We start from the raw sequence: 27,600 nt of genomic DNA, 5'->3' as shown, positions 1-27,600 counted from the left end.
CCGTTCTTCTCATAGATACATAAAGAGCAGCACTGATTCATTCCACCCGGCTCAATTCTTTTAAGGGGAGGAGGAAAAGCCGGGGAGAAAGAAAGGGAGGCGGATCTTCGAGCAGGAGGAGCCAAAGGCTTCAGGGAGGCGGAGAGGTGGCTCGTGTAGAAGAAACGACAGGAGGGCGCGGCGGCGGCGGCGTTAGCGTTGTTTCGGGCCGTCCTCCTCCTCCTCCTCCGCTGCCCCGAGTCCCGGAGCCCGAGCGAGTTCCAGGGCGGCGATGGCTTCCATGGCGGCGGCGATCGCGGCGTCCCGCACGGCGGTCATGAACGGCAACCGGCCGCTGGACGAGCGGGAGCGTAAGCGCTTCAGCTATTTCTCGTCGCTGAGCCCCATGGCTCGCAAGATCATGGCGGAGAAGGAGCGCATCCGCGAGCGCTACGGGCCCGAGTGGGAGCGGCTGCCGCCCCGCCAGCAGGACGAGATCATCGACAAGAACCTGGTGGAGCCCCACGTTCAGGCCCGGTACGCGGCGCACCGAGGGGCCGTCCGAGGCGCCGCCCCGCCGCCGGTCTGTTACCCGAACCTGCGCCTCAACACCGGCCAGAAGGTGGTACACTTCGGAGACGAGGTAACACCCCGCCCCGGCCGGGGCAAAAAGGCTCTCTGCACATGCTCACGGGCGCGCTTTCGTATTGACTCCGCCAGGGCTGAGTTGAGGAAGGGTGGCATTGAGGGAAATGAGATCTGCAGGGGGAAAGAAATCAAGTTGGCGTGGGGAGGTACAAGAGAGCTTTTGTTTACTTCAAAGCACGTTTGAAAGAACTTATCTCTAGATATGGCGTTCAGCGTTAGAGCTTCGCCCTGGAACACGTATTGTAGGGGGAGAGAGGTTCTGTAGGCATGTACAAAGTGCTGTTTCTGCTAATCATTAAAAATGAGTTGCTATGCTTCGTGTAGTTGGAATGACGGAAGACTTACTGAGTAGAGGGCAGGTGTGATTTCTAGGTAAGCTGGCTGCAATCCTCCATGTACTTACCTTGGAGTAGGTCCCATTGCTTCCAAGCAGACGTGCATGGGATTGCGCTGTAAACCAGGAGCTGGCTTCTCCTTAAAATGCAATCCAATGCTTTGTTTATTCGGAAGCAAGTCCCACTAAATGCAGTGGGATTTACGCTGAGGAAAGTGTGTGTAGGATTGCAGCCTTAGCTAATACACTGTCGGTTATTTATTATTTGAGCCTCTTTAGTAGCCTCTACTTTCTGCTCCTACAGGTGCTAAAATTGCTTTGGAATTCCCATGGTTAATCAGCGCTGTAACTGCAGAGCATTGGTGGTGGTTCTAACTGCTGACCTCTGGCAGTGTTCCTTTTATTGTTGGGCATGTCTGTTTGCTTTTTGTCACAGCTTCTCTTTTCTTGTGCATCACAGCTGTAGCTGTTGCTGCTAATATGCACTTGTGAAAGATACTATTACTCAGCTGTAAAAAGAAAAAGTAAGACTGTGTGTGAGGTCATAATGGGAGCGTCATTTCTTCTTCAGGGGTGCACGGAACTCTCCCTTCAAAGTATGCATTTAGGGCTGGGAGGGGAAAGGCCAATTTGCTTGTGTGAAATTTCCAAAAAGGAGCAATGTTAAACCCTAGGCATCTAAACAGTAACTTATTTTTAATCTTTTAAGAAAAAAACATTTAGAGTGCAATTCTATGTATGTTTAGACTCTCGGTTGTAGGATTTATGTCTGTTAAAACATGCTTAGGATTGCACACTTAGGTTTGGTTAGCCAGTTCATCATGGCATAAGCTGTCACAGGCACTTGTCCCTATGCTGGTGATATGGACTGAGAAGGTGGTAGGTGTATTTACAGTAAATAGGGTGACCATATGAGGTCAGGGCTCCTATATCTTTAACAGTTGAATTGAAAAGGGAATTTCAGCAGGTGTCATTTGTACGCATGCAGCACCTGGTGAAATTCCCTCATCACAGCAGTTAAAGCGGCGGGAACCCTGCCCTCCTGACCAGATACAAAAGAAGGCAGGGCTCTTGCAGCTTTAACTGTTGCGTTGAAGAGGGAATTTCATCAAGTGCTGCATGCGTACAAATGACACCTGCCGAAATTCCATTTTCTAAACAACTGTTAAAGATATAGGAGCCCTGTCCTCCTTTCCATATGGTCACCCTAATTTACACCACATTTAAAATTCACAAGGGTAAACAACCCCACGGGGGCACATTTGGCCCTCGAGAACTTATCTGTGACCTCTCAGGGTGCCCTTTCCGCATTGCCACTAAATCAGTACCCTAGTAGTTTTGCTCCTCCTTCCTGTTTCTGCTGCCACTAATTTCTAGCCTTCTCTCCAGCTCCTCCCCTTGTGATCCTGATACAGATGGGTCTTTCCTAGCTGGTAGCAGGAATGAGGAAAGAGCAAACTGTACTGGGATCACTGGGGTGGAGGTGTGGGGTGGAGGGAAGGCTTTCCCCTCTCTTCTTCAGTGATCCTGATACAGATGGCTCTTTCCTGGCTGCATGTGCACATGCCTGGATGTGTGTGCATGCCTATTTATGTGTTCATGTCTGAGCCTCAACCCTGAGCCAGCGTAACATATGGCCCTTGGGGCCAAAAATGTTGTGTAAGCCTAGCCTACACACATACATATGTGCAAATACAGGGTTAAATAGCAAACTCAGTTGTATCAGGACTGTCAAATGTGGTTTAGTTGAAGCTGCGAAACAGAGCTGTAGAATTGTATGAGCCCAAACTAAATTTTATATAGCTAGGTGCATCCCCATCCGTTCCCTCAGGATTGTGCAGAGTCTCTTTGGTATAAACAGTTTGTATACACTCCAGTGTGCACCAATTGTCATGATTCGTGGAAGCACATTTTTTTCTCTCCTCCGAGCACAGTAATGTACGCAATGGGGCACATGGTTTATGGCCAAAAATCCTGTGTGTTCAATAAGCCTGAAAATCTGAGGGCAAGTGTATGAGAGCCTGAAGTGATTGTGTGGTGACCATGTGAATGGGTTGTAAATACATCTCCTTGCATAATCTTTTGCTAACAGTTTGAGCGTCTTTGTCTCCCATTTTGTTAAATTGGTTTTCTTTCCCTCAGCTGTACCTCAGTTCATGTGCCTCTATTAACACCCCCCCCCCCAGTTTTTATTTAAAGCATTGCACAGCTTTTACTGCAATCAATTGGTTAGCTGTCAAGGTGTAACAGGCTAATATGACTGTGCAGAGTAAATACAGTATATTCTGAGGTGTTAGATTGCCTACCTCAAGTTTAAACTTGGAAGAACTTTATATTCTACTTCAATTAGAAATGGCTATCCAGCATTTTTTAAAAAATTCTGCAGATCTGCTGGAGTTTTCAGCTGGGTAGCAAAGGCTAAAGATTGATCCAGAGAAATCAAGCAAGGGTTTAAGTATGAAAGTATAAAAAGGGTTGGCTGACAGCTAACTTCTTTAGCAACAGGCGGTAGGAAGTTACGCCTAAAATTAGAATTGAGGAAATGTTTATATTTGACTCAAGGAATCTGGCAGTCCACTCCGTGTTTCTTCGGGAAGATTTGGCGGTATAATAATTTGTGAATACTCCAACTTCTGGTGTTTTTAAGGCACCTTCTAAAAATTAAGTCAGGTTTTCCATTGCTACCGGTGAGCCAAGAAAAACAAGGGTGTAGAAAATAAAATGTAACAGCCCTAAGCCTAAGTATTTTTTGGTTTTGCTCTTCTCAACTCTTGATGGTCGATAATTGCGGCAAAGCCATGGTGAACTGGAACAGATGCCTCTTAATAAAACCTAATAATAATCTGGATATAGACGCTTACTGAAAACACACCAGCATAACAGCCTTTATGTAATAGGACTGTCAGTATGCCCAAGTTTATCTTGAACATTGAATTGGGGTTGTAGCAAGTCTTGTGTTTGGCATGGTTTCCATCAAAATTTGAAGGCAGCTGCCCTGGGAAGCGTGGCAAAGGATAAGTAACATGCCTAAAACACTGAGTGCAAGTCGAAGACGACATTCAAAGCCCAACATATTAAACAACTCCTTTGAACCCACAGTTTTTAGCAGAAGCCTATTTCACAGTGTTTCCAGTTCCTGGTAAGGAAATGTAAAAACCAAAATTAATTTAAAACAAAAATAGTAAGAGGGATAGGTCACCTTGGTGGGTGTCAAGAAAGGTGTCTGTGGGCATATTGGTGCCTATGAGCACCATGTTTCCTATCCCTGGCCTAACGTGTACCTGTTTGTTTGTTACTAGGTTTGGAAAACCAGTTTTTACTACAGGTTTTGTTTTGCTTGAATTTTGCTTGACTGTTATTTTAATAATGTTTTAGTTTTATGTTTTTAATCAATTTTAGTATTTTATAGTATTTTTGTATTCAGTGTTGTTCCCAGCCTTGATCCAGAGGGAGGGGCGGGTAAGAAATAATAATAATAATAATAATAATAATAATAATAATAATAATAATAATTTTCATTTTTATATTGTCCAATAGCCGAAGCTCTCTATTATTTATTATAGGTTTTATGTTATGCCTTTTACAAAAAACAAAATTAAAATATACACACAATTAAAATAGTTTAGTGTTAAAAAGTGCAAATATTAGAGGCATTGTATCCCAAACCTGTGTGTCACAATATAATACATAATAACGGAATTGTAATATGTAAAACTGTGAGGTGAAAATGTTTTAATATAATACGTTTGTGTGTGCATGCGTGTGTAGAAATCTTTTAAAAACTACAAATGGGCAAAACGTGTTTCAACTTTCCATTTTCACCAGTGGCCTACACACAACTACAAAGTAGAAACATAACGTATCAACAATTGCACTGCCAGTCTCAACAAAATAATTATATTTTTAAAAGGCAAGCAATATGCACTGCTATGGCTTGAGCTCTAATTAAAAAATCTTTCATTGAAGGGATGAGTGTGTATCCATATACATTTGGCTAGTGTTCATTCTAGGTACGCTTGCAATGAGCAAACATAAATTAATATCTTGTAATATGTAGCAATTGCCCCACCTCTAAATAATTCCGAAGCTCACCCATTACTTGATGAAAATAGTTGCACAGTCTAAACAATATAGATCGAAAATAAGAACATATCTTTCTCCGTTAGCCTGCAGTAGTTTCAAGGCCGTGTGTGTGATCAGTCTGCCACAAAGCGTTGGTGGATTTATGCCAAATGCCCAAAGCCTTCCCTATCTCAGCCGAAAAGGCTGGTAAAATTAACCTTGATGGTTCTGTGCTGAGATTCAGTGCTATGGCAATTGGACATATGGATCCTAACCCATATGGTAAAGCAATGAAAGATGGTTTTGGAAGTTGTCCTTTGAAGAAATTGAGGATGCAGAGACAATTGTGTGCTGGCTTTAGCCCATGCAGTGAAATATAATAGATTATGTAGCCACTCCCTGGTGAACATGTAGTTTTACTCCAGCTTTAAGACTATTTGTGTGTAAGTCAGAGTGGTATTTGTTTATGTGCTTAACTTTTTGGATGTTACCAAATTTGGCTAGTTACATTCTCCAACTTCTGAATATCGTATTGTCAGCTCAACTCGTTATACAGGGTTTTGAAACTGTAATGATGAGATTACATAATATGTATTTGTATGTGTGAAAGAGAGCTTTCACATTTCTAGGTGTCAGCATCAAATAGGTAGAAAGCACAGGTACTCAAAATGTATTTAGGAAACAGTCCTATAGCCCCTAGACAGTGTCTGAAGGTACATAGGATATTTCAGAGTCTCTGTTCAGAGGTAGGAGACAGCACCCTGACAGTGGAGAGGGGAAATTGGAGGTTTGACACACATACCCACTGCTTGCAGCTGCATGGAAGGAACCGTACCAGCTGCTTTCCAAGGTTTGGAACTTGATCTCAGAGAAGGGGGAGTTTTAGTGGGCGAGGAGGGGAGGAGGCTGGAGAGGCCAGGGTATGAGTTATCCTAAGGCCTCTGTAGCCTCCTTTCTCCCCCTTCAAAGCTCCCCAGCTAGATGGGCAAAAAAGCCGGTCTACAAAAATGTAGGGTGGGAGGACAGGGAGGCGATGATCACCTCCACCGCACCTTCCGCCCTGCATAGGATGACCGTAAGCCTCTGAATTTAGGGGCTTATGATCATTGAGGGCACAGTCCATAGGATTGTGCCGTCTGCCATCTAGGAACTGCTCAGGACATAAGAGGTACCCAAAACCCTGCCTCCATGGTTAAGTCTAGTTCAGTGATGGGCAATTCATAGTCCTCCAGATATTTTGGTCTACAATTCCCATGACTCCTCACCATTGGCTCTGCTTGCTACTAGAGATGTGAAGGCCTGGAAAAAAACTGGGGAAAAATTGGAAATAAGTGTGTTTTCTCTGTTTCCCCCCAAAGCCTTTTTTGTTTTGTTTTTCTGAAAAATTGGAAAAAATGAAGAAAAATGGATTATGGATTGTTTTATTTTAGCATGATGAATAAAATGTTTAACACAAGGTGTTCAGATATTTACTTCTCCAAATGATTTCTAAAAACTATGTACGGTATCAGTTTATTAAAATTTCTGTGCACCGAGGACAAGGAAGTCCTAGGTTGCAAATAGAGACTACAACTCTCAAATGCAAGAGGAAGAGGCATTTCCCCCACTAGGGGGCACTGCCACTGAAGCAGAGACTGAAACTGATAGTGATAGCTATAGCTCAGAAAATGAGTCTGATTAAATTTCATGCATATTCATTGAATCTTGGTCCCTTCTTTTTCTGAGTTCTTTTTATGGGAATGGGTGCTTTATGTCTGCTTGACACTGTGGAAGACTAGCGGAGACATAAATAATTTTCTTTGTTACTAATGTTGATGGTTTCCTCTGTTCTTGTTTTAAATTATTTTTGCCTGCTCCTCATAAACTAGCAAAACCAAAGAAGTTCCTTACAGTTCAGGTGTTCCTAACAGTTCAGGAGTGTGTAGCTCCATTTGTTACCAAAAAGGTAAAAAAAAAGTTTAAAAAAGTAAATTCAGTTTGTAATAATTGTTTGAATACACTGTAGTTTTAATATACCAAATGTAATAATTTTATGCCAAACTAACTTGGACATAATTACATTTTAAGTTCCTAAAGTAACAAAGTGACTTTCAATATGTAAAAAGTGCTAATATTGCATTATTTCAATTATTCAGAAAATTTTTGTTTTCCCCCAAAACCCTTTGGGAAAAAACTGGGTTTTTTCCCCATGGCTTCAAAATTTCTGGAAATTTTACATCTCTACTTGCTACAGCTGGCAGTAGTTGTAGACCAAAACATAAGGAAGGCCACATTGCGTACCACCAGTTTAGTTGGAGGGCAGCACTTGACTCATAGGTAGTAAAGGTTGGATACAGGAATGATGAGGTTGACTTTCATGCACACTTACTCTGCACATGTATTCAGTGGTTGCCCCTTCTTCCATCTGTCCGGGATGCTTTAGGGTGGATTCCTGCATTGAGCAGGGGGTTGGACTCGATGGCCTTGTAGGCCCCTTCCAACTCTGCTATTCTATGATTCTATGATTCTATAAGAAAGACCCCCCAGTATTTCTCAAATATTTATTGATAGTCTCCTACCACCTTCCCAGTCATTAATATATCACCTGTTCCTTTCTCTTTCCCTTTGCTCTCCCTCTTTCCCACCTACCGGGTCCTACCCAGGACAAACTTCTCAAAATTTATGGTCAATGGGATGCGATACCCTGTGTGGTATGAAGATTATGCACTTGGAAAAACTGGCACATCTGTAGAGTTGTTGGGAAGTTACAAGGCCTCAACACTGTTTATAGCTACGTGCAATTATTTACTCCCTCTGGCAATTAAAATTGCATGAGGGAATTGCAGGGCTTATCAGCCCCCTCTGTTGCATCCACATCACCATTCCTCACGCTTTGAAGAGCAAACGCCTACAGAATCAGGGTTCTAAGTCACCCAAGGAGACAACATGTATACTACAACAACAAACTTCCTGCTGCAGGTGTTTGTGGGGGTTGGCTTTGGGAATGCAACCTAGGGGGCAGAGCTAGGGAGTGCACCGCTACATGTGGTAGTGTTCCCTCCCCCTACAAGTTAGTAGTGAAACCGGTGTGCATGCGTGTGAATCCCTGTGAGCAGGAGGAGGTGTTTTGAAATACAGTTTTTTAAAGCCACCTCCATCTCTGGCCCTCATACTCTTCTTTCTTTTCCCCTTCAACTTTTCCCGATATTATCCAAAAATGCCTATTATGTAATCGAGATGCTACTGTAAGACTTTCTTAGTTGCCAACAGAGAAATCTGTTGTGTTGCTTTGGATAACAGAGCAGTTATTTGGCTCTTTCAATGGCTATGATGGATGATCTGATCTTGACTTATGTCATCCGCCATCAGGAAAGAAAGATACCAGTGTCTCTCTCTCCCTCCCCCTTTTAAAATTCCAGTGCATTTTTTTCCCTAACAAGCTGCTTCGATGTCGCTGTTAGATGCTGTATCTGATCCTTTGCAGCTGGCTACTGAGGTTAGGCTATGACCGAATTTTTGTTTGTGGATTGCATTTTTGTCATGAGCTTCAATGCACAGAAGCAAACAGCAGCTTCAGCTATTTAGATATGCTGCTAAGCGAATGAATGCCTAATTCCTTGGCATCCATTTAGGGGAAGCACTTTTTTTGTGCGTTGGTGGTGTGGGTGAGAAATCCATTTTGATAAGTACCCCAATGGGTTTATTCTAAGCTGGTTTTGAACATTATTCAAAGTATTTAGCTTCCTCCTGTTTTGTTGATCATCCGTGTGCCATGTTACATCTTTGTACCCTTCCAGTAAACAAACAGCATGGGCTTAACTTACCTAAAAGACCACCTTTGTGTTCCAGCATGGCATCCACCATAACCAGGAACATCTCTTTGGATGATCACGCATGTGCCAGGACAGCTCTCCAAAGGTGCATACAGCCTGAGTGTCTCCTGGAATTGGTGGAAGTCACATTTATTCAAGTTGGCTTTTAGTGGCCAAGAATAGAGTAATATGAAGGTTCATAATTGGGGGCTTTATGATTAACCTGTTTAAGCTCTTAGGATGTGATAGGTTCTGTAGAAATCAAATCATTCAATCACTTCTGAGCAGCTGTTTTAGAAGTCTTGGGCATTTTCAAATGTTGGCCATAATTGATGAGTAGCTTCTCTTGTGTAATCACACTTAAAATCAATGTGCAAACTGTGTATGTGAAGCTCGTTCTGTGTAGTGAACTGAAATAATATGCTGCCTTTGGGGGGAAATTGTAGCCAAAATCCTTAGTATGGTTTTATTGGATAACATTACACAGCGCACAAAGTTGAAAAATGAAAAATTTCTGCAGAAAGAAAACCACTTGCTGCAGCAAAGCTGCAGCTGAATGCATGAGCCTTACCTGTTGCTGACTTACATATGTAGAGTGGCCTCCCCCAGCCTGGCACCCTCCAGATGTGTTGGACTACAAATCCCATCATCTCCAGCAGCATGGCTAGTGGACTGGTTGGCTTGGGGTGATAGGGATTGTAGTCCAGTACAATCCCTATCACCCCCAGTCAACAGGTCTACGTTCTGCAAATGTAGTTCTTCACAGACATATGTTGTGGCACGGTGACCACAACCAGAAGACTTCAACTTGCTAAAGAAAGAAGAAAGAGTATGCTCGACCCAGAGCGTGATAGCATTTCCGAGACTCAAATTATACATCTGAAAGGGCATTTCTCCTCTTGGTGCAGCAGAGCTAGAGAAGGGGAGAACTCTGTGGTTGGTATTTTGGATGCTGTGGGCAGCAGCTTTTTATTTGGAGTTCACATGGCGGGTGACACGTGAACTAGGAATAATCCAGATGGATTCTGTGTAAAGAGGCTAAAAACAAGAGGAAGTATCTTTTTCTTACTTAACTGAGCACATTTTGAGAGACGGCATCTGAAGCAATAAATGTAGAATGATGGCCACACTAACGTTCTCATGTCATAAATAAATCCCACAATTCTTGAGTGTATAAAGTGTTTTGATATAAAATGAAATGGCAGCTGTCTGTTTATGTAACAGCTTTAGAGTGAAGTAGTTATAGTGTCATAAATACACTTGTCATAATTCAGGTAATACACCGTACTTCAAATCCAGGATTTATTCCACAAGGCAGTGTACACTGTGAGCCGATCTCTTACAGACTTTGCATCTTAAGGGTGCCTCCTGCCATAACTCTTGTCTTCCCCCATCGGTTTGCTGATTAAAATGGACATTTGCCCAATCCATGTTTACTTTTATGTTTTAAACCATGCAGTTCCATCTCTTTGGCCTTTAGAAGTGTGTGTTCTTATTTGTGCATAATTCTTCTCCAATTTTATTTCAGGATATCACCTGGCAAGATGAACACTCTGCCCCTTTCTCCTGGGAGACCAAGGTAATTTTCGTAAACTGTTCTATTCCTCTTTTATGTCCGTTCGCCTTGGAGTGTTTACCAAATGGACACCAATAGGTTGCTTTTGTAATTGTAAAGCTCCATCACACCAGGGGTTAACACGTTCCCTACCTTTGCTTCTCCGCCCGTGTTTTCATTCCTCAGTTAATTCCTCTTTTCAAAAGAGGAAGTACAGAATGAGCACAAGGCCCATTGAGTCAGCTGCTCTAATGGCGCTGCTTCTTCTGCACACAGCAGGAAAGAGCAGCAATTCCAAGTTCAAAAATACATTGGACTCAATGAGGGGCCTTTTTGTCATGCAAGGAAGGCCAGAAGGGGCGGAAGGGGTGTGGGAAGCAGACAACGTCATGTGAAGGACCTGAGCAAACTCAGTGAGTGCCCAGTAACGAGTGTGCAATAAGACGCTCGTCAGATGGAGCTTGTAGTGACGGGAAGAACCCCAGCAAAGCTACTGGGTGTCAGAAGGCCTACGCCACCTTTCTTGCCTTATCTAGGTGACATTTCCTTTTATATGCTGGAGAGTGTCTTGTCTTTTTAACTCTGCTACAGAATTCATTGTGTTTCGGAATGGACATTAGAAGCTCTCCTGTGTCACATTGCATCCCTTTAGTTATTCTCTCCCTCTGTCTTTCATAAGGAGCAATATCTATGCGTAGTTCTGGGGCTAGTGCTGTGTTTATTATTCCTTTTGCTTGACCTGAATGAATTTTGCTTGAAGAGGAGAGTGACACAATGCATCTCTAAGCTGAACTGCACATTCCATACAATTGCAGATTTCTTCCCCCAATATTTTTCCCCTGAGAAGCAGCTGTGGAACTGAAAAGCAGCAAGGGGCCTCCTTAACCCTTTTCCGTTCATGTCATTTGCCAGTTTTATCCCTCTCTGAGTACTCCAGAGCAGTTTCTCCTGACCTGGTGCCTTTGAGATGTATTGGATTTCAACTCCCATTGTCCCCAACCATCAATTAACATTGGTCATGCTGGCTGGCAATGATGGGAGACTTTGTCTAACACATGTGGAAGGCACCAAGCAGATGAATCATACTCCAGAGGATACCAGTTATATATGTTCCTAAAACCCACGGCTTGGGAGTCAACAAGTCATGGCCTCAAAGCCATAATTACTTCTAGCTTTCCCTATTTTGGGAGCTTGGCCATGCTGCAGAACTAACATTTTTCAAAATAGGGCTGGTCAAAGATTTATTTTTATTTTTATTTCTGGGGGGAAATTGCTGTTGGATCCTTGCTTCTTGGTTGGCAATAGGTTTCTGTTGCCACTGTTCTCAAAACAACACAAGGGTCCACCTGGTTGTTAGCTGTGGTTGTGGTTACAGTTATATGTGGCATAGACTACAGACAGTGACATTCAATGGGTTGAGAGGATGGTGTTATAGACTAACACTGCTAGGCTGGATGGATCAACACTCTGAGTTAGTAGAAGACATTGGGTGGGCCACAGGTGGCCGGACCTCCTGTTGTTTTGGCCTACAACTCCCAGTAGCCCTAGCCAGTGGACGGAATGGTGAGGGCTAATGGGAATGGTAAGCTAAAAAATCTGTAGGGCCACAAGTTGTCCACTCCTGGTATATATCAACCTGCTCCCTCTTCCAAGTTCTGCATTTGTGTTTTTCAAGTTTTTTCTGCAATTCTTGGAATGGTGTGAAAACCACATGCAAAGAGACTAAGCATCTGTGACAAAAATATTTGAAAACAAGACCCACAGCAGTTCAAATGGGTTTTGTGCATAGTCTTGGAGTCTTTGGGTTTCAGAATGTGCTAGATGCTGAAGTCCCAGCCGTGTGGATCAGGTACCACCTTGTGGTTTGTCCCCATGCCAGTCGTTCCCTGCGGTGGCTTGCTGCAATATGGAGACACACAATGGCATCCGGTCTGCATCGTGAACTGGGACGTGAAACCAGCGTACAGTCGCAGTGCATGGAGTCAGTTTGAAGTGTTCTCAGTCTGACAGCTGTATCATTGGAAGCAGTCCTTTGATCCACATGCGTATGCAGATCCTCCAACCTGTCCTTTCCGCATTGCTTATCCCAGCTTTCCCCAACCTGGTGCCCTCCAGATGTTTTGGACTACAACTCCCAGAATCCCTGCCCATCAACCATGCAGACTGGGGCTGATGGGAGTTGAAGCCCGCAGCATCTGGAAGTTGCTAGGTTGGGAAAGGCTGGCTTATCCTTTGAGCTTGTATTGGCAGATTGTATCAGAGTTCAGCATGCGGGGTGGGGGGAGGTGATGGGGAGACTCCCAAGACCGGTTCAATTTCTGGATCTGAATGCAGACCATATCGGGAGCTTTGCCATCACCAGGATTGCACTTTGAATGTGGGAGTCAAGGGGCTGGATTGGGGCCTGAACCTGCCTGCCTGAAGGGATTGTCTAAGGCACCCTTCTCGATGTGTTAGGCTACACCTCCCATCACTCCCCATTGGGTTGGAGAAGGCTGGGCTAGGGTGTTCTTTGCTACTGCAACAAATAGAACATGCATCAGTATTGCTCTATCCGCCAATCGGAAGCTATTTTGCGTTCTGTTTCTCTGGTGCTTTGTCATCTTGGTTTTGTGCAGAGTCACAAGATGCAGTGCCACTTTCAGATTTATTTTTTTCTGGTGGGGATTATTTTACAAAAGAGTTCTTCTCTGCTTTCATGCTTTCTTTGCTGTCCTCATACCTCTGTGGTTGCCTAATAGACCAAGGCATAATGTACCCTGTTAATGCAGCCAGCTGCAGGCTCTTCTTGTCCTTCTGGAACGAGCTGGATTTCTGCTTCTTGGAATACTAGGTTTTGCTTAACGTTTAGGGTCTGGGACGGGTTTTTTGTTTTGGTTAACTCTTGTTTTACAGGATTTGTCTCAATGTTCGTAGTCCTCCCTCCCCTCTTTTCTTGTTCTATTTTGAGGTGACCAAGTCGAACGGCTTGTTTTGGCTGCGGATGCTATCTGCTGAACGACATACTCCGCATTCCCAGCGAGTGAATAAGATATAAAAATAACTCCCTGGATTCTTGTGGTCTTCTCTGTTTTTAGTCCAGAGAGAAGCGTTTGTCAGTTCAGATCCTGCTTGATGTGATGTGACGGGATCAGCCTTGTAGTTTAATACTTGCCTAGTTGCATGCGGCCTTTGCCACCTATTGGCAGTGAGGGTAAAGGGGTGCAGAGCCTGCAAAGGGTACCTCTGGAAGAGCCATGGTACAACTTCCATAACCTCCCTTCTAGCTAGGGATGGGGGATGTGTGGCCTTCCACATGTTTTGGCCTACAGCTCCCATCATCCTTCACCATTGGCTATGCTGTTTAGCAGTGACGGGCGCTGCAGTCCAACAACATCTAGAAGGCCACATGTTTGTTTTTGGTGTGTCTAGGGTTGATTTCCAAGCCTGTGTGTCATCTTTTCTGCCATCTTCTGGACTTACCAATGAGAGTTTTGTCAGGCAGGCCCTGGTGTCAAAAGTAGTGAATCTAGGCTCCTCTGGCAAACTGCAAGAAGCTGCTGGGAGCCACTGCAAGTTGGAGTCTGGCCTTGCCTAGCCGTGGAATCCTGCAGAGACTTCTGTCCCTTACTGGTGGATCTACAGAAGAGCGCATGGATACCTGTCACCAAGTCCCTGCCCAAGATCTATCTCTAGTCCAGGGCTGAGTGCAGTGCCAGCACCTTGGAGGAAAGAAGGTAACCCTTGGAGACAGGTGTGAACTTTACGAAACTGTGACTAGGATGATTGATGGGGAGGAGCACTTTGGTCAGCCAGAAGATTTTAGGCTCCACATTGGCAAATGAATTGCTGCAAGTAAGAAACATCTGTCTAAGGATTTCGCCTACTTAGAGACCGCATCAAAGAGTTTCCAGCGGGGAAGAGGAGCCAGTGGATGAGCAAATGCCTCCAGTATACAGCGAAGTGGCTGTAAAGGAACCGATCTATGAAGAAATGGCACCAATATGTGGGGGAAAGCCATTACTAAGGGTAAGTAAGTGTGTAAGAGTGTGTGTGTGTGTGTGTGTGTGTGTGTGAGTGAGAGAGAGAGAGAGAGAGAATGAGAATGAGTGCTAAGATCTGTGCTAACTTTTTCTGTTGTTTGACAGAGAAAGCCTGAAGAGGTTTTGCAAAAAGTGCCAAGGCATTACTCTTTGGATTCATGCTGGTGCATTACCTTGTGTAAACATGATAAAACCTGAAGAAGGAGAAGAGGAGAAAGGCAAGGAAGAAAAGAAGACAACTGTGTTTAATTTTCAAATATACGATTGTGTCAATAAAAGCTTGAGTTGCAACATTGTGTCTTGATTAGTGCAGAAGCACCACATCAACGTGGTTTCTCCAGATGCTCTATTTATGAAAGATATATTATCAGTCAAGCATAGTGGAGAGTTTTGGAGGGGTAGAACCCCTCTTTGGAGAAGCTTTTAAGCTGGGGTGGGTGACTTGGTGGGCACAAAATCTGGAGGGCAACAACTCCCATTTGCCCCAGGCAGCAATGGCAGTGGTGAGGGATGATGGAAGTTGTTTGCCAAAATATATGCAGGGCCATAAGCTGCTCACCCCTGATCAAAGCGCAACAAAACTCTTAACTGGAATCCATGTTAAAGTGTGGCTTTTAAAAAGTGGTGAACATTTTGTCTAAATATGCTTGGGCCGTAGGTTTGAAAGAAGACTGAAACGGAGGTCATCAAGACTATTTTCAGCGGGGATAGGGCACCTCACAAATTACAAACAGATTGCAGGGGGCAGGGGAAAGGATTTTAAAATTAAAAAAGCGAGCCACTTGTTAAGACAACTCATTTATCTCTCTCTCCATTGTCCCAGAATTGCCCAGGGACAGAGGTGTGGGTGGGAAATGGGCCATTCCTACTTGCCAGTCTCTACACGCTTCAGATTTCTCTGGCCTTAGCCGGAGAGTGGAAAAATGCCTTACAGAGCAAGCCTCTGTCCCAAATGTGCCGTAGGATGCTGCCAGTCTCCTCCATACCTTTAGACAGAGCTAAGGAGGAAGAGATCTGATCATGGATCTCCCCCCCCCCCATCTTTCCCTCTCTCAAGTGCCTTGGAAGGCTTAGTGGTGTCTCCTCTTTCTGAGGTTACAGCAATGGCCTTGGAGGAAGACAGGGAGGGTGTAAAGGGAGAGTGCTGGGGGCAGGCAGGGGAGAGACATGAATCCTCCTCTTCATCACTCATCCTGCCCACTGAGCAGTACGTGGCCTGTCTAGCTGTGAATGTGCTTCAAGGTGGGACAGGAGGGCTTTCGTCATTCCACCCACCCTGCCTCCCTCTTGCCATTGGACCTTATCTGGGTGGAGGACTCTGATCTTGGAGCCATCTGTTTGAAGAGCAGCCATCACGCAGAGTTGTGCTGTTACTGAAAGTAACTTGAAAGACATACCCGCTCTTTGCGTGACAGAAACGGCCAGGCTGAGGTGAGCGCTTTGCCAGCTGCGCGTGGTCCTTTGCTGCAAGGGCTTCTGTGCGACATCCACAGCAGTTCTTTTGTCAAGATTGGACATGTTTCAATGTAACAAACAAACAAACATTAGAAATTAGTCAACTCCTAAAATATGAGAGGAAGGGATTAAAATTGTGAGGGAAATACATGTTTTAAGTAGGGAATGTTTGAGGAAGAACAGAATAGAAAATGTAACATTTGTCATTCTGGGCCAAGGCGTGTGGTCTGTCCCTGGTCTGCCAACACCTCTGCATTCCTTGGCCTGGGCAGGAACCCAGCCTACCCTTGCGTGGCAATGCAGATGTCGATGAATGAATGAGGCTAGTAGAAAAAACCAGGCAGGCTAGGCAGTGCATACCACAAGCCTGACATTACCTCCAACTGCCTGAACATGATATCCCAGCCTCTCCCGGCTTGTTGCCCTCCAGATGTTTTAGACTTTAACATCTGGAGGACACCAGTTTGTGTGAGACACAAATGACTTCTCAGTATCCCAGGCTGAAAGTTTTCTACCAGGGGCAAGTAAATCTATCACTGCTCTTTTGTTTCAGTATGCTTTGCTCTGACAGTTGATCAAGGGCTTGGTTGCTCTTTTCACCTTGCTGCAGGAGTGGTTTGTGTGTTTTCCTTGACCAAAGTCATAGATGCCCCCTCAGTGACTAGCTCTGTATGAAAGTGACTGTGATCCATCTGTCTGATTGTCTAAACCAGTCCTCAACAGTCTGCCTCATTTGAGCATTACTGAGGCCCCGTTTATGCTTGCAGCAGATTTGAACGGTAATATTCTACCTAGACTGTGCTCAGGTAGGGTGGACTGAAACAATGTCTGCACATTCTCTCTATGCACTGTGTGAAGTACTTCTTCCCACAGTGCATAGTTAAATTATGGTATTCACTTCCACAAGATGTTATAATGGCCACCAGAATGGCTTTAAAAAGGGATTAGACAGGTTCGTGGAGGAGAAGGTTATCAATGGCTTCTAGTTCTGATGGTTGTATGCAACCTCTGGTATCAGAGGCAGTATGACTATGTACACCAGTTACACTCATGACCTGCTTATGGGTTTCCTGTGGGCCACTGTGAACAGAATGCTGACCTAGATGGACCCTTGGCCTGATCCAGCATGGCTACTCTTATGTTCTTAATGTCCAGTATTTCATTTTCAAAAGGGTAGATGTGATAGTTGCAGCAGAAACAATGAAGAGTCTATAAAGATGAACAAATTTTGGCATAATCATTCGTGGACACTGCCCACTTCATCAGATGCATGAAGTGTTAACCACAAATTGGCAGATTTATATACAGTTTACATCTCTTTTTCCTTCTGCCACCTCCAAGCATGTGTATATAAATCTGCCAATTTGTGCCTCACACTTCATGCATTTGGTGAAGTGGACGTTGTTCATGAAACAATTATGCCAGAATAAACATGTTAGTCCTTAAGGTAACACAAGTCTCTTTGTTGTCTACACACTATTCTATGTTTCTGCAGTAAATAGTAGTAAAATGCCAGTCAAACTGAGCAGTTGTAACTAACTTTTCAGGTAACTCCCCCTAGCAAGCACATATTTCAGCATGTCTAAAGAGCTGTGTATGTAGAACTAGTGTGTTAAGTTTTCAAGAACATAAGCATGTGCAATTAAGTTGTTCTGTCTTCAGATATTTTCCAAGTATTCTAATAAAAATAATTCCAAAGTAACACTTTTATATTGGTTTGAATGTAACATGTAAACCACATTAAGTGCTTTTCATTGCATCCAAAATAAAATATTTCAGTTCAACTAGTTTTTGAATATTAGTAAAGTATATAAAATTAATATGGTGTCCGGCTTCAGTTTTATTTTACTTAAGTAGGAGTCAAACCACCTAAATTGTATTCCAATCAAATTTTGAAAAATCCACATCACTGGCTGCATCACTTCAGTCTGAAGATGGGATGTTGGCATGTTAGCATGGTGGAACAAACATCCTTCCATGTAGCAAACTGACAAGTTTTGGGGAAAGGTTCACCCTATCCTTCTCCATGGCATGCTCGCTCTCTGTCTCGGTGCACAGAACTTTTTCATGGAGCAGGACCAAAATATAAAATAAGGTGGGTCTTGCGGGAAGGAAGTATTTCTGCATTGTACAACGGGGCAAAAAAAGCAGTTGCAAAATGGAAGGCCACATATCCAAAAGAAAGTTTTTTTGAGAAGTCGCTGGGATCTGGAGGCACAATTTCTGCAGCAGACTTGGGGACAAGCCAGATACTGCATGGGCAACAGGGCTTCCGATGCCATCCCCCCACCCACCCCGGTGGTATTAATGTGGGTTTTGTGAGAGGCATTTTTAGGGGAGAATTATCAGATGTAGGGGAAGGCTGAAGCCTTTTCCTGCCTTGCAAAGGCTCCCCTCTCTGAGGGCTGAATATAGCTGATCCCGACTTTTTTTTTTTTACTTTCAGGTAAGCGTGGGGGGCTCCCAATCCATATCGGAACCATTGTGCCTGGGTGGTTTGCACCAACTGAGTTTTTGTTTTCATTCTTTGGCCCCTGCAAATTTAGGAGAAGGAAGTGGCTGAGCATGGTACTCCCAGTGTGGATTGGGGCCCCACACGCTTATCCAAAAATAATGAAAAACTCATACTCTTGGGATCAGCCGCACCCTGCACTTAACACTCCATGTGCTTTAGCTCTGATGTTCCCTTGAAAACATCCCGACTTTACTTGCTTTGGCAAAAATTGGATGGCTACGATGTGTTTGCCAAGGTAACATCCAGTTCGGTTTTATTGTTATAGGTTACTGGCATGACTTTTCTCATGTTACTTTAAGCCAGCCTCTCCCAACCTGGTGCCCTCCAGATGTTTTGAACTGCAACTCTCAGCATTCCTGACCATTGGCCATGCTGGCAGGGGCTGATGGGGGTCGAAGTCCCCATCTGGAGGACACTAGGTTGGAGATGGAAGCCTTAACCAACAACGTCTCTTCCTTCTCGCCTGTGGCCAATGTCAGTTTGGTAAAATGTTGATGCTTCCATGATCATACGCTTACTTCAAGCATATTGGAATGTGTCCTGATGTTCAAACTAGTCTGAGGGCACGATTGCACAGTAGGCACGCAACCACATAAGCCTGTGACAGAAAGATGTCCCCATGCCATCTTAAAAAAAGGTTTCATGTTTCTGCATGTTCTTTCATATTGCCTTATCAATGCTCTAAGTGAATTTATGCTCTGTGTTTGTCTCCAGAGTAAGCTAAATCTGTAAGATCTGGTACCCTTTCTCTAACAGTGCTTTGCCTCTCTCTCTCTCTCTCTCTCTCTCTCTCTCTCTCTCTCTCTTGTAATGAATTTCCAGCCTCTGTAAGCAAATACATTGCAATCTGCCATATTTGCACAACTTCTGTAGGTTGCAGGAACCCCCTTTTCAAGGCAGAAAATGCAGGTGGTGTGTGCCTAGAAACCATCAAAGTGGTGTGCCAGATGCTGAACCATGCCCAGAGCTGATCTGAAGCAGGCGCTGAGGGCCAAGCATCCCTGGCAGAGTCTGCCAAATGCTCCCGCCCCCATCACTGACCCCCAAAATGCCTATGGTTGCCCCTCTGATCTTATCCTCTCAGTACTTTTTGTCCACGCAAAGAGATTTGAAATTCATTGCTGGTTTGTTTTTAATCTCCCAACAGAGTCAGATGGAGTTCAGCGTTGCTTCTCTGTCCATACAAGAACCAGGTAGCGTGGCATCTCAAAACGAACAGAAACCACCCATCAAAACCGCTCCAGGCCCTCCGCCCCCCAAACCCGCACAGATTGGGAAAACGCCGAGTTCAGATGGGCTTCTACCCACCAGGAAAGAGGAGGAGTCTTCTTTCTGGAAGATAAATGCTGAGCGTTCCAAGTGCGAAGGGGAGCAGTCTCAGTTCCATTCTTTGACCCCGAGCCAGATCAAATCCATGGAGAAAGGGGAGAAGAACCTCCAGCCTTATTACAGGCAAGAATCTGGCCCGAAAGAGGCAGCGAAAGCTGAGAAGCCCAGTGTTCCTAAACCCGAAAAGCTGGCCGCCCCAGTTCTTGCCACGACGGCAATAGAATGGGAGAAACCTCAGATTGGTCAGCCTTCAGTTCACGCCCTCAATGCTCGTCCTGAACCAGTGGAAAAACCGTCGTCCCCTGGGGCCAAAAACGAAGTCGCCGGTGATGACTTGCAGACGTTTGGTCAGGTAAAGGCCAATGTTTAATCCCTTGCTTTATTTATTAGAGTGCTTTACAAATAAAGGAAAGAACGAAAATACCACCACCACCACACACACATCCTTCACCAGATGTTGTTTTGAGAAGATTAGGGGTTCTGTAGAATGCTAAAGGTAAACTAAGCTTGTTTCTTCTCTCTCACCCCCCCCCCCCAAATGTAGATCAGAGAAATAAGGCTAGTCATAGCATTAACATGAATATGCTACCATTTTCCGTAAGGTACATAGTATTAGCTGCTAATTACATTTCCTGAAATCCAGTTCCTGTTGCATAACCATCACTTCAATTCATTTTCATGGGAATTGCCCACGTGGGCAAGACTGAAACAGTAGGCTGCAACATGGAAGATTTGATGTGTGGCTAGTGCTCTGTGCATGAAGGGGCTTCACCATTCGCTTGTGTGAGTGGGGAAGCAGGCCTCTTGCCAGGCCCACAGCTGCCAACTGCTCCTGACTAGGACAAATCAAGTTGTGGATTCAGCCTGCGTTTAATTAGAATTATAGAATAGTCGAGTTGGAAGGGGCCTATAAGGCCATTGAGTCCAACCCCCTGCTCAATGCAGGAATCCACCTTAAAGCATTCCTGACAGATGGTTGTCCAGCTGCCTCTTGAATATCTCTAGTGTGGAAGAGCCCACAACCTCCCTAGGTAACTGATTCCATTGTTGCACTGCTCTAATAGTCAGGAAGTTTTTCCTGATGTCCAGCCGGAATCTGGCTTCCTGTAACTTGAGCCCGTTATTCCGTGTCCTGCACTCTGGGAGGATCAAGAAGAGATCCTTGCCCTCCTCTATGTGACAACCTTTCAAGTATTTGAAGAGTGCTATCAGGTCTCCCCTCAATTTTCTCTTCTCCAGGCTAAACATGCCCAGTTCTTTCAGTGGCTTGGTTCAGACAACACACTAAACCATGCTGCTTAACCACAAAATGGTTAATGGAATGCATTAAGGTCAATGCATTCTGTTAACCATTTTGTGGTTAAGCAGCATGGTTTAGCATGTTGTCAGAACCAGGCCGTTCTCTCCTCATAGGGCTTTGTTTCCAGACCCTTGATCATCTTCATTGCCCTCCTTTGAACCCTCTCTAGTTTGTCTGCATCCTTCTTGAAGTGTGGTGCCCAGACCTGATCAGTCCATTTCTCTGGTCACCTGTGGCAATTAATCTCTTGCAGGCGATCAGGCAGAAATGGCCTTTGTGTATTGGAGATGTGTATGCTGGCATTTCTAGACAGAGGGCTCCTAGTGCTGCCAGTCAGAAGGCTCTTCTGACTTTTCTTCCTTCACAGATGTTTTGTTGTAATGGGGGGAAATAGAAGAAGTGGTGGGGAAACATGGGAGGGTTACAAATGGAAGACTACAATTTCTGGACCGCCCGCCACCCCATAAAATTCTGTGTTCAAAGCAGGGTGATTGCACATGAGAAGCCTTGTCTTTAAGCACCCGCTGCCTCTCTTGTGTAAAATCTCTTTTGTGGTCACCAGGAACAAAGAGTGGGTTAGTATGACCCCCTTTTTTCCTTCCATATAAGTGGATAGCTGCCATTCTGGAGGGTGGGATTGAATGTGATGCACTTGAGGGCAACATTTTCTTTTCAAAAAAACTAAGTATATATTTATTATTACATTTATATCCTGCCTTTTTTCCTCTTGCAATGAACCTGAGGTGGCCTTAAATGGTCTTCCTGTTCTCCATTTTATCTTCACAACAACCCTGTGAGGTAGGTTAGGCTGAGAGTCAGGGATTGTCCCAAAGGCACGCTGTGAGCATCATTATTGTATGGAGAATAGAACCTGGGTCTCCTGAGTCCCAATCTAACCCTCTAACCATAAACCTACAAAGATAACCCTGTCCCTAGCCCTGGGGGCTGTCTATATGTGGGGAAAGTCTCGTGCTGGCTGTGGATCTGCGCCACATTGGTTAGACGACACAAGTGCAGGTTCACAGCCACTGTAGAGCTTCCCAGCGATGCTGTGTTTAGAAAAAGGCAGGGATTTACCCTGATTTCTTCAAACGTGCGACGTCAACATGGGGCTTCTGCCGTGTAATATCACTCCATGGACAATCTGGGGTCAACCCGGGGGCGGAACCTGGTGGAAGGTGACCAGCGATTGGTCGCCTTTCACCAGGAAGGGGGTGGGGGTGGCTTCAGGACCCAGATGGCCATCCAGAAACCACACACTCCATCCCGACGTCACCCCACAAGAGAGAAAGTGCAGGGTTGAAGAGGGAGGTGGCGCCAACTCAGCGCCATGAAAACAGCCCCCTTGACAGCTCAGCCTGAGACTCCTGTGCAACACCCATGAATTTCAGCGGAACTCATTTAGGAGATGTTTCTGGCACATAGAGCTTTCTGAGAGCAAATCAGGGCACTGAGCTAATAAGCTCATCACGTTTGATGAGCTTATTAGCATATTCAGTGGCATATTCTGGTATGGGCAAATACGTTAAGAATGGATGGTGTTTAACGTTTGATGTGAATTTAGAATTCCACAGCCCCATGTTGGAAACGGAATCTCACAGCGGTTCTGGTGTACATGCACATGTGTAATTTTGTTGGGTTGGATCCAGAGTTTGCTCCCATCAGCAGGAGCACTGCCTGAGTTGAGTTCTGTTCAGGATGTTCTTGCCAGTGGAAAGGGGAGGGAAGCAATTTTTACCAATTCTCCCCAAATCTCTGGAGCAGATTTGGGGGGGGGGTGCTTTAAGGCAGGGTTGGGCAGAAGGTAGATCTCCAGATGTTTTGGACTTCAACTCCCAGAAGCTCCTGCCAGTATGGCCAATGGTCAGGAATGTTGGGAGTTGAAGCCTAAACCATCTGGATATCTATTTCTGCCAACCCCTGCTGTAGGGTGAGGATGGAAATTGGCAAAAATCACCTCCCCCTCTGTTCCACCAGCAGAAGTGTTTTGCTGGATCAAAAGCCTTTCATGGCTGGAAGGAGCCCTTCAGGTCTGGATAAAAGCCAATGTACTGATTTGTGTCTCACTTTGGTTAGTATTAATTTTAGTCCTTTCTGCCTTTCTGAGTATTCACCTTGTCTAAATTCTCTTTCTCTCTGTTTCTCTCTCTGCAGAGCAATGCAAGTAATGTTATCTTGAAGACAGGATTTGATTTTCTAGACAACTGGTAAAGGAAAACCAAAACAACAGCTCAAGTTTGGAGAAAGAGAAGGAACATCTCTCTCCTTATTTTGTGTTTTGTTTTGTTATTGGCTTCTATGTGTTCTTAAAAATAATGGGTTTTTTCCAGCTCTTTTTAAATGTTGCATTTGTACTAACACTTTTTGTAAAACCTGATGGGTATTTGTATTTTGGAACGGTCCAGTGTTAGAAGTGTATTTTATTTTATTTTATTGTAAATACTCTACAGGTTGAATAGACTTGCTGAGGATGGGCACGATACACTTCCTAATAATTGTATGTATATTAAGGACAAGGTAGAGGGTCTGGCCAGAGAGAGAGGTTGAAGCTACCTAACGGAGAGACCCACTTTAATTTTGTACACTACATGGGCTACAAGATGAATTAATACAAAGAAGAGAAGCATTTATAGAGAGAAGGGGTTAGATCTGGATTCTATGGAAGCACAAAGCTCAAATACCAAAATTTGTCATGTCTCTTTCAGATAAATTTTGCAGACAGTGAGGCTTACAGATACTTTACATTTTTATTCTTGTGTGGGTATATTTAGCTTGACCTGGCTTATTTTCTGTTGTTGTTTACCAGTTTGTAAACTTTTGAGCAGTGTTCTTATGGTGCGAGATATATTTTTTTTAAATGGACCAGCTTTGCCAAAGGGGAATGCTTTGCATACAGAAGGTCCCAGGTTCAATCCCTGGCATCTCCAGGTAGGACTGGAAAAACTCCAGCCTGAAAAGAGCTGCTGCCAGTCAGTGTCAACAATACTGGGCAAGATGGACCAAGGCAGCTTCCTATGTTCCTAAGGGCATAGCTGTCCTTGAGCTAATAATTCTCTCAAAGTAAAGCAAATGGAGGATTGGGGCAGGCAGAGAGAACAACATGAAAAAATATGAAACATATGGGACAAAGCTGTTCCTTTATTTTTTTATAGATTTCAAATCGCTAGATAACAAAATCTTTGGGGGAATATAACCTCAAAAGGTAACCAATTCTCTTGATGCCTCTTGGCATTTCTTATAAGAGTGGCAATGGAGCAAGGCACTGCAATCTCTAGTGGTGTCAATCCTCCCACCCACCCTCCAAGAATTTTACAGTAATCCACTGTGTTTGTTGCAAAGATTGTGAGAATATTTGGAGGTGGGGGGGGGGGGAGTTAAACCAGTTTTAATAAAAATGGCATCTTTTGAAGGCATGACTTAATTTCTGGTGCTACTTCCTTCAGTGGGACTAGAACTCTAACTTGTCACACACTCCCTGATGTGCTCAATTTTTGTAGTTGTTGTGGATTTTACTTACAGGGAGTTCTTTACATGGGGGAACATTCAAAAATGACTTCTCCCACCTGTAACTTGAAATGATACAGTCCAATCTACCACCTCAGAATTCTACCACCTCCTTCTTGTGTGTGTGTGTGTGTGTGTGTGTGTGTGTGTGTGTGTGTATGTATGTATGTGTTTGTAGGCCAGGCCTCATTCTTGTCTAGGGTTTAAAATAGACATGAATAAAAATGCCATGTCCATTGAGTTGCCATCTTGAAAGTGCATTGTGGTTTTCCAGCCTGCCTCAACTCTATCCCCATCACCTTCAAGCCTTAATTTCTCCTCTACGCACAAAATGGTGGTTTGTCCAATCCAGTACCAAAAGTGATTGACCTTCTTCTTTTGAACCTCAAGAACTGGATTGCCAGATTATTAACCCAGTACAGGGGCTCATTGTGCTTATTGACCTCTGATGCCATGTGGAGCTTTCACACAGTTGCATCGGGTTGAATATTTGTGGGACAAAAAGCAAAACTCATGCCTTCTGTCTGGGCCCGCTCACATAATTATTTAAGCCACAGTGGGTGGACACATGCTGGTGGACATTTTGAATCTTCAGTCCCAGGCATTGCCATGGTATGCTGTGTCATCTGAACCTGGGTGGCATGGCTTAATGGTGAGAGAGAAAAACCTCCAATTGTCCTACAACAGTCTGTGGTCTCTCTATTTAATGCTATTTGAAAGGTCAGTTACTAGTAGCCTCCTCCATAGCAACTGTAAGATAAGGCCATAGCAACCTTAAAGACCTCTATTGTCCAGACCTGTGACTAGTGTGAACTAAAATCTCAAGATTCAGGTTACACCTACAATAAAATGTGTGTCACTCTATTCTGTTTCAATCCACTTCATGTTCATCCAGTCTGCTGCTGTCTTAAACATAGTCTGCAGGCAGACAATGAAGGTAGTTGTGTGGACCAAAAGAAAAAAAAATCCAAAATCTTTATCACTCTAAAAGGCCAATTCCAAAGTCACAAAATACTGGGTAAGTTTTCAGATTCTCCAGAGCTCTTCATCAGGAAAGATGGTAAACAAAGCAAAAGGTACTGAGATAGTTTGAAAATATAACATCCAGCTGTTACTCAGATCAGCTGGATTTTATTTTTTTGAACATGGGAGAACAACCCTTCTTCCCAGGTGCAACCTGAAACCATCTTGGTACCTGGCAAAGCCAAATTTGAATGTCTCTTCCCCCGTTCCATCTTAAGGCTGAAACTAAATGCAGACTCCACGGCTTGCCCATCGGCCATTTTTTCCCCACTGCCCCCAGCTTTTTGTTATCATCTTACCTGATGAGGGGTTCTGGAGAACTTGAAAGCTTGCACAGTATTTTGTGCCCTTTGAATAGGCCTCATACTGATATTGGACATTTTCTTTTGGAAGATATATCTCAGTTTCCCCACTCAAATGAAGAGGCTATTCCAAGTCTTTGTTTCAAAGAAGTGTTCCAAAGAAGTTTCTGTCCATTGTAACAGAAAATAATAAAATTCAGGAGTTGCGGTAAAGTGAGCTCTAGAGAAAATGCTGCTTTCGAAAGCTGATTCATACTTTTATTCACCTTTATATAACACAAGTGTTTTGTGGTATAGAGTGAAGTGGGAAAGGCAGATGTATCTCTCTCCAAACATTCAGGTATGTGGTAGACACTTGCTGAGAAACTCTGGTTGATTTGTTGTTCGTTGATACATATTTGGAGATGCATCTTTCCCTCACACTGGCTACATTCGCACATAACACTAAGCCATGATTTACATTAACCCCAGCTTGTAGCTTTAACCATGAACTGTCTTGTAGACAAGCAAACGAACTGGCTCCCTTACCCCCACCATTTCTGGTTTGTTTCTCTCCTTTCCATTTTGCCTGCCTTTGGAACAGTTTGTTTTCAGGCTGCTTTTGCTAGGCACTGCCTCTGTTTCAAAGCAGACAGCAGTGCCAACAAGCCAGGGATGTCACAGTTCTGGGTTCAGACATTATAACGAGCCAAGCTTTAAACAAGGTTTAAACTTTTTAAGCTGGCAACAAACCATGGCTTTTATTTGCAATTTGTAGCTGGTTAACAAACCATGGTTTGTGGGGGACAAGTAAAGTCAAGACAGAGTTCAACAAATCACCTCATGGTTTAGCGTTATGTGTTTACCACAGTAATTCCTGTGTTTACCACTGTGTTTACCATAGTAGCACGGTGTCCTGCAAGTGTGCTCCCATGGAAGTGTGAATTGACATTTGGATAGCAAATGCTGAGTGACACTTGTGGAGTCATTTGTCTTGTTCTTTGTAGCTATCAGGAATGTAAGAGATTGAAGAGATTTTAGCACAAGAAAACCTCTGAAGTTCTGGTGGCAGTTGGCGAGTGCCCTGTTTTTCTTTTTTTATGTTGCTACGTTTACATTTTTCCCAGGTCACTTTAATATTTGCAAAAGGTATTTGAAAAGAATTTTTTAAAAAATCTATTTGCTGTATAAAAGCAACAAATCTTTTTTAAAAAAGACCTAAAGTTGAGCACAAGTTCTCCATCAAGGCATTTCTGATTTGCACTTTTGGAGTTTGAAAGGGAATCGTTTTACAATCTTAGTAATGCTGAACAATGTACAGTGTGAATGTTACAGCTCAGGTCCTCTTCTATATGTTGACAAATTCCAGAACCAAGTATTTTCAGTTTAATAGACAAAAGCTGCAACTTTCCAACTTTGTTAGCTCAATGGAGAGAATGTCCTAAGGCCAGGGGGAGCGTCTTTTAAAGATATTTGCTTTAAAAGCTGACAGGATCTATGTTCTTTCTCCCTGTGTTTCCTCTTATACACTAAAGGCATAAACCTGTTGCTAATGCGTTTGTGTGCAGTCCCAATTCATGACAGTGAGGCTTATGCAAGGGAACGTGGTGGATTGTACCCACTGGAACGAACCAGCAATATATGCTGCAAACCCTGTATTCACCCCTTCATTTACTGTTCCTTGATGGCTAAAATCTGATGCTTTCTCCCTTTCTTAGACCTGTTTTTAATGAAATTCTTACTCATAATTGTGCTTGGTCACATTTTATATACAAATTCTTCTTAAATAAAGTCACCTGACA

The 27,600-nt window shown here is 43.9% G+C and overlaps 1 protein-coding gene across 1 annotated transcript; it reads left to right on the top strand.

Moving 5' to 3' along the window:
* Positions 1 to 239: 239 nt before the first annotated feature.
* On the top strand, positions 240 to 27,600 carry C4H1orf198 (chromosome 4 C1orf198 homolog). Its single transcript, XM_063124398.1, has 4 exons — positions 240 to 622; positions 10,343 to 10,393; positions 19,509 to 20,042; positions 23,145 to 27,600. Exons 1-4 carry the CDS (start codon positions 272 to 274, stop codon positions 23,199 to 23,201), a joined length of 993 nt encoding a protein of 330 aa, XP_062980468.1. The 5' UTR covers positions 240 to 271; the 3' UTR covers positions 23,202 to 27,600.

The sequence above is a fragment of the Elgaria multicarinata genome, chromosome 4 (genome assembly GCF_023053635.1).
Source record: "Elgaria multicarinata webbii isolate HBS135686 ecotype San Diego chromosome 4, rElgMul1.1.pri, whole genome shotgun sequence".
Classification (NCBI taxonomy): Eukaryota; Metazoa; Chordata; class Lepidosauria; order Squamata; family Anguidae; genus Elgaria; species Elgaria multicarinata.
Note: the sequence above shows the minus strand (reverse complement) of the source record. Positions and strands in the feature narration are given on the sequence as shown.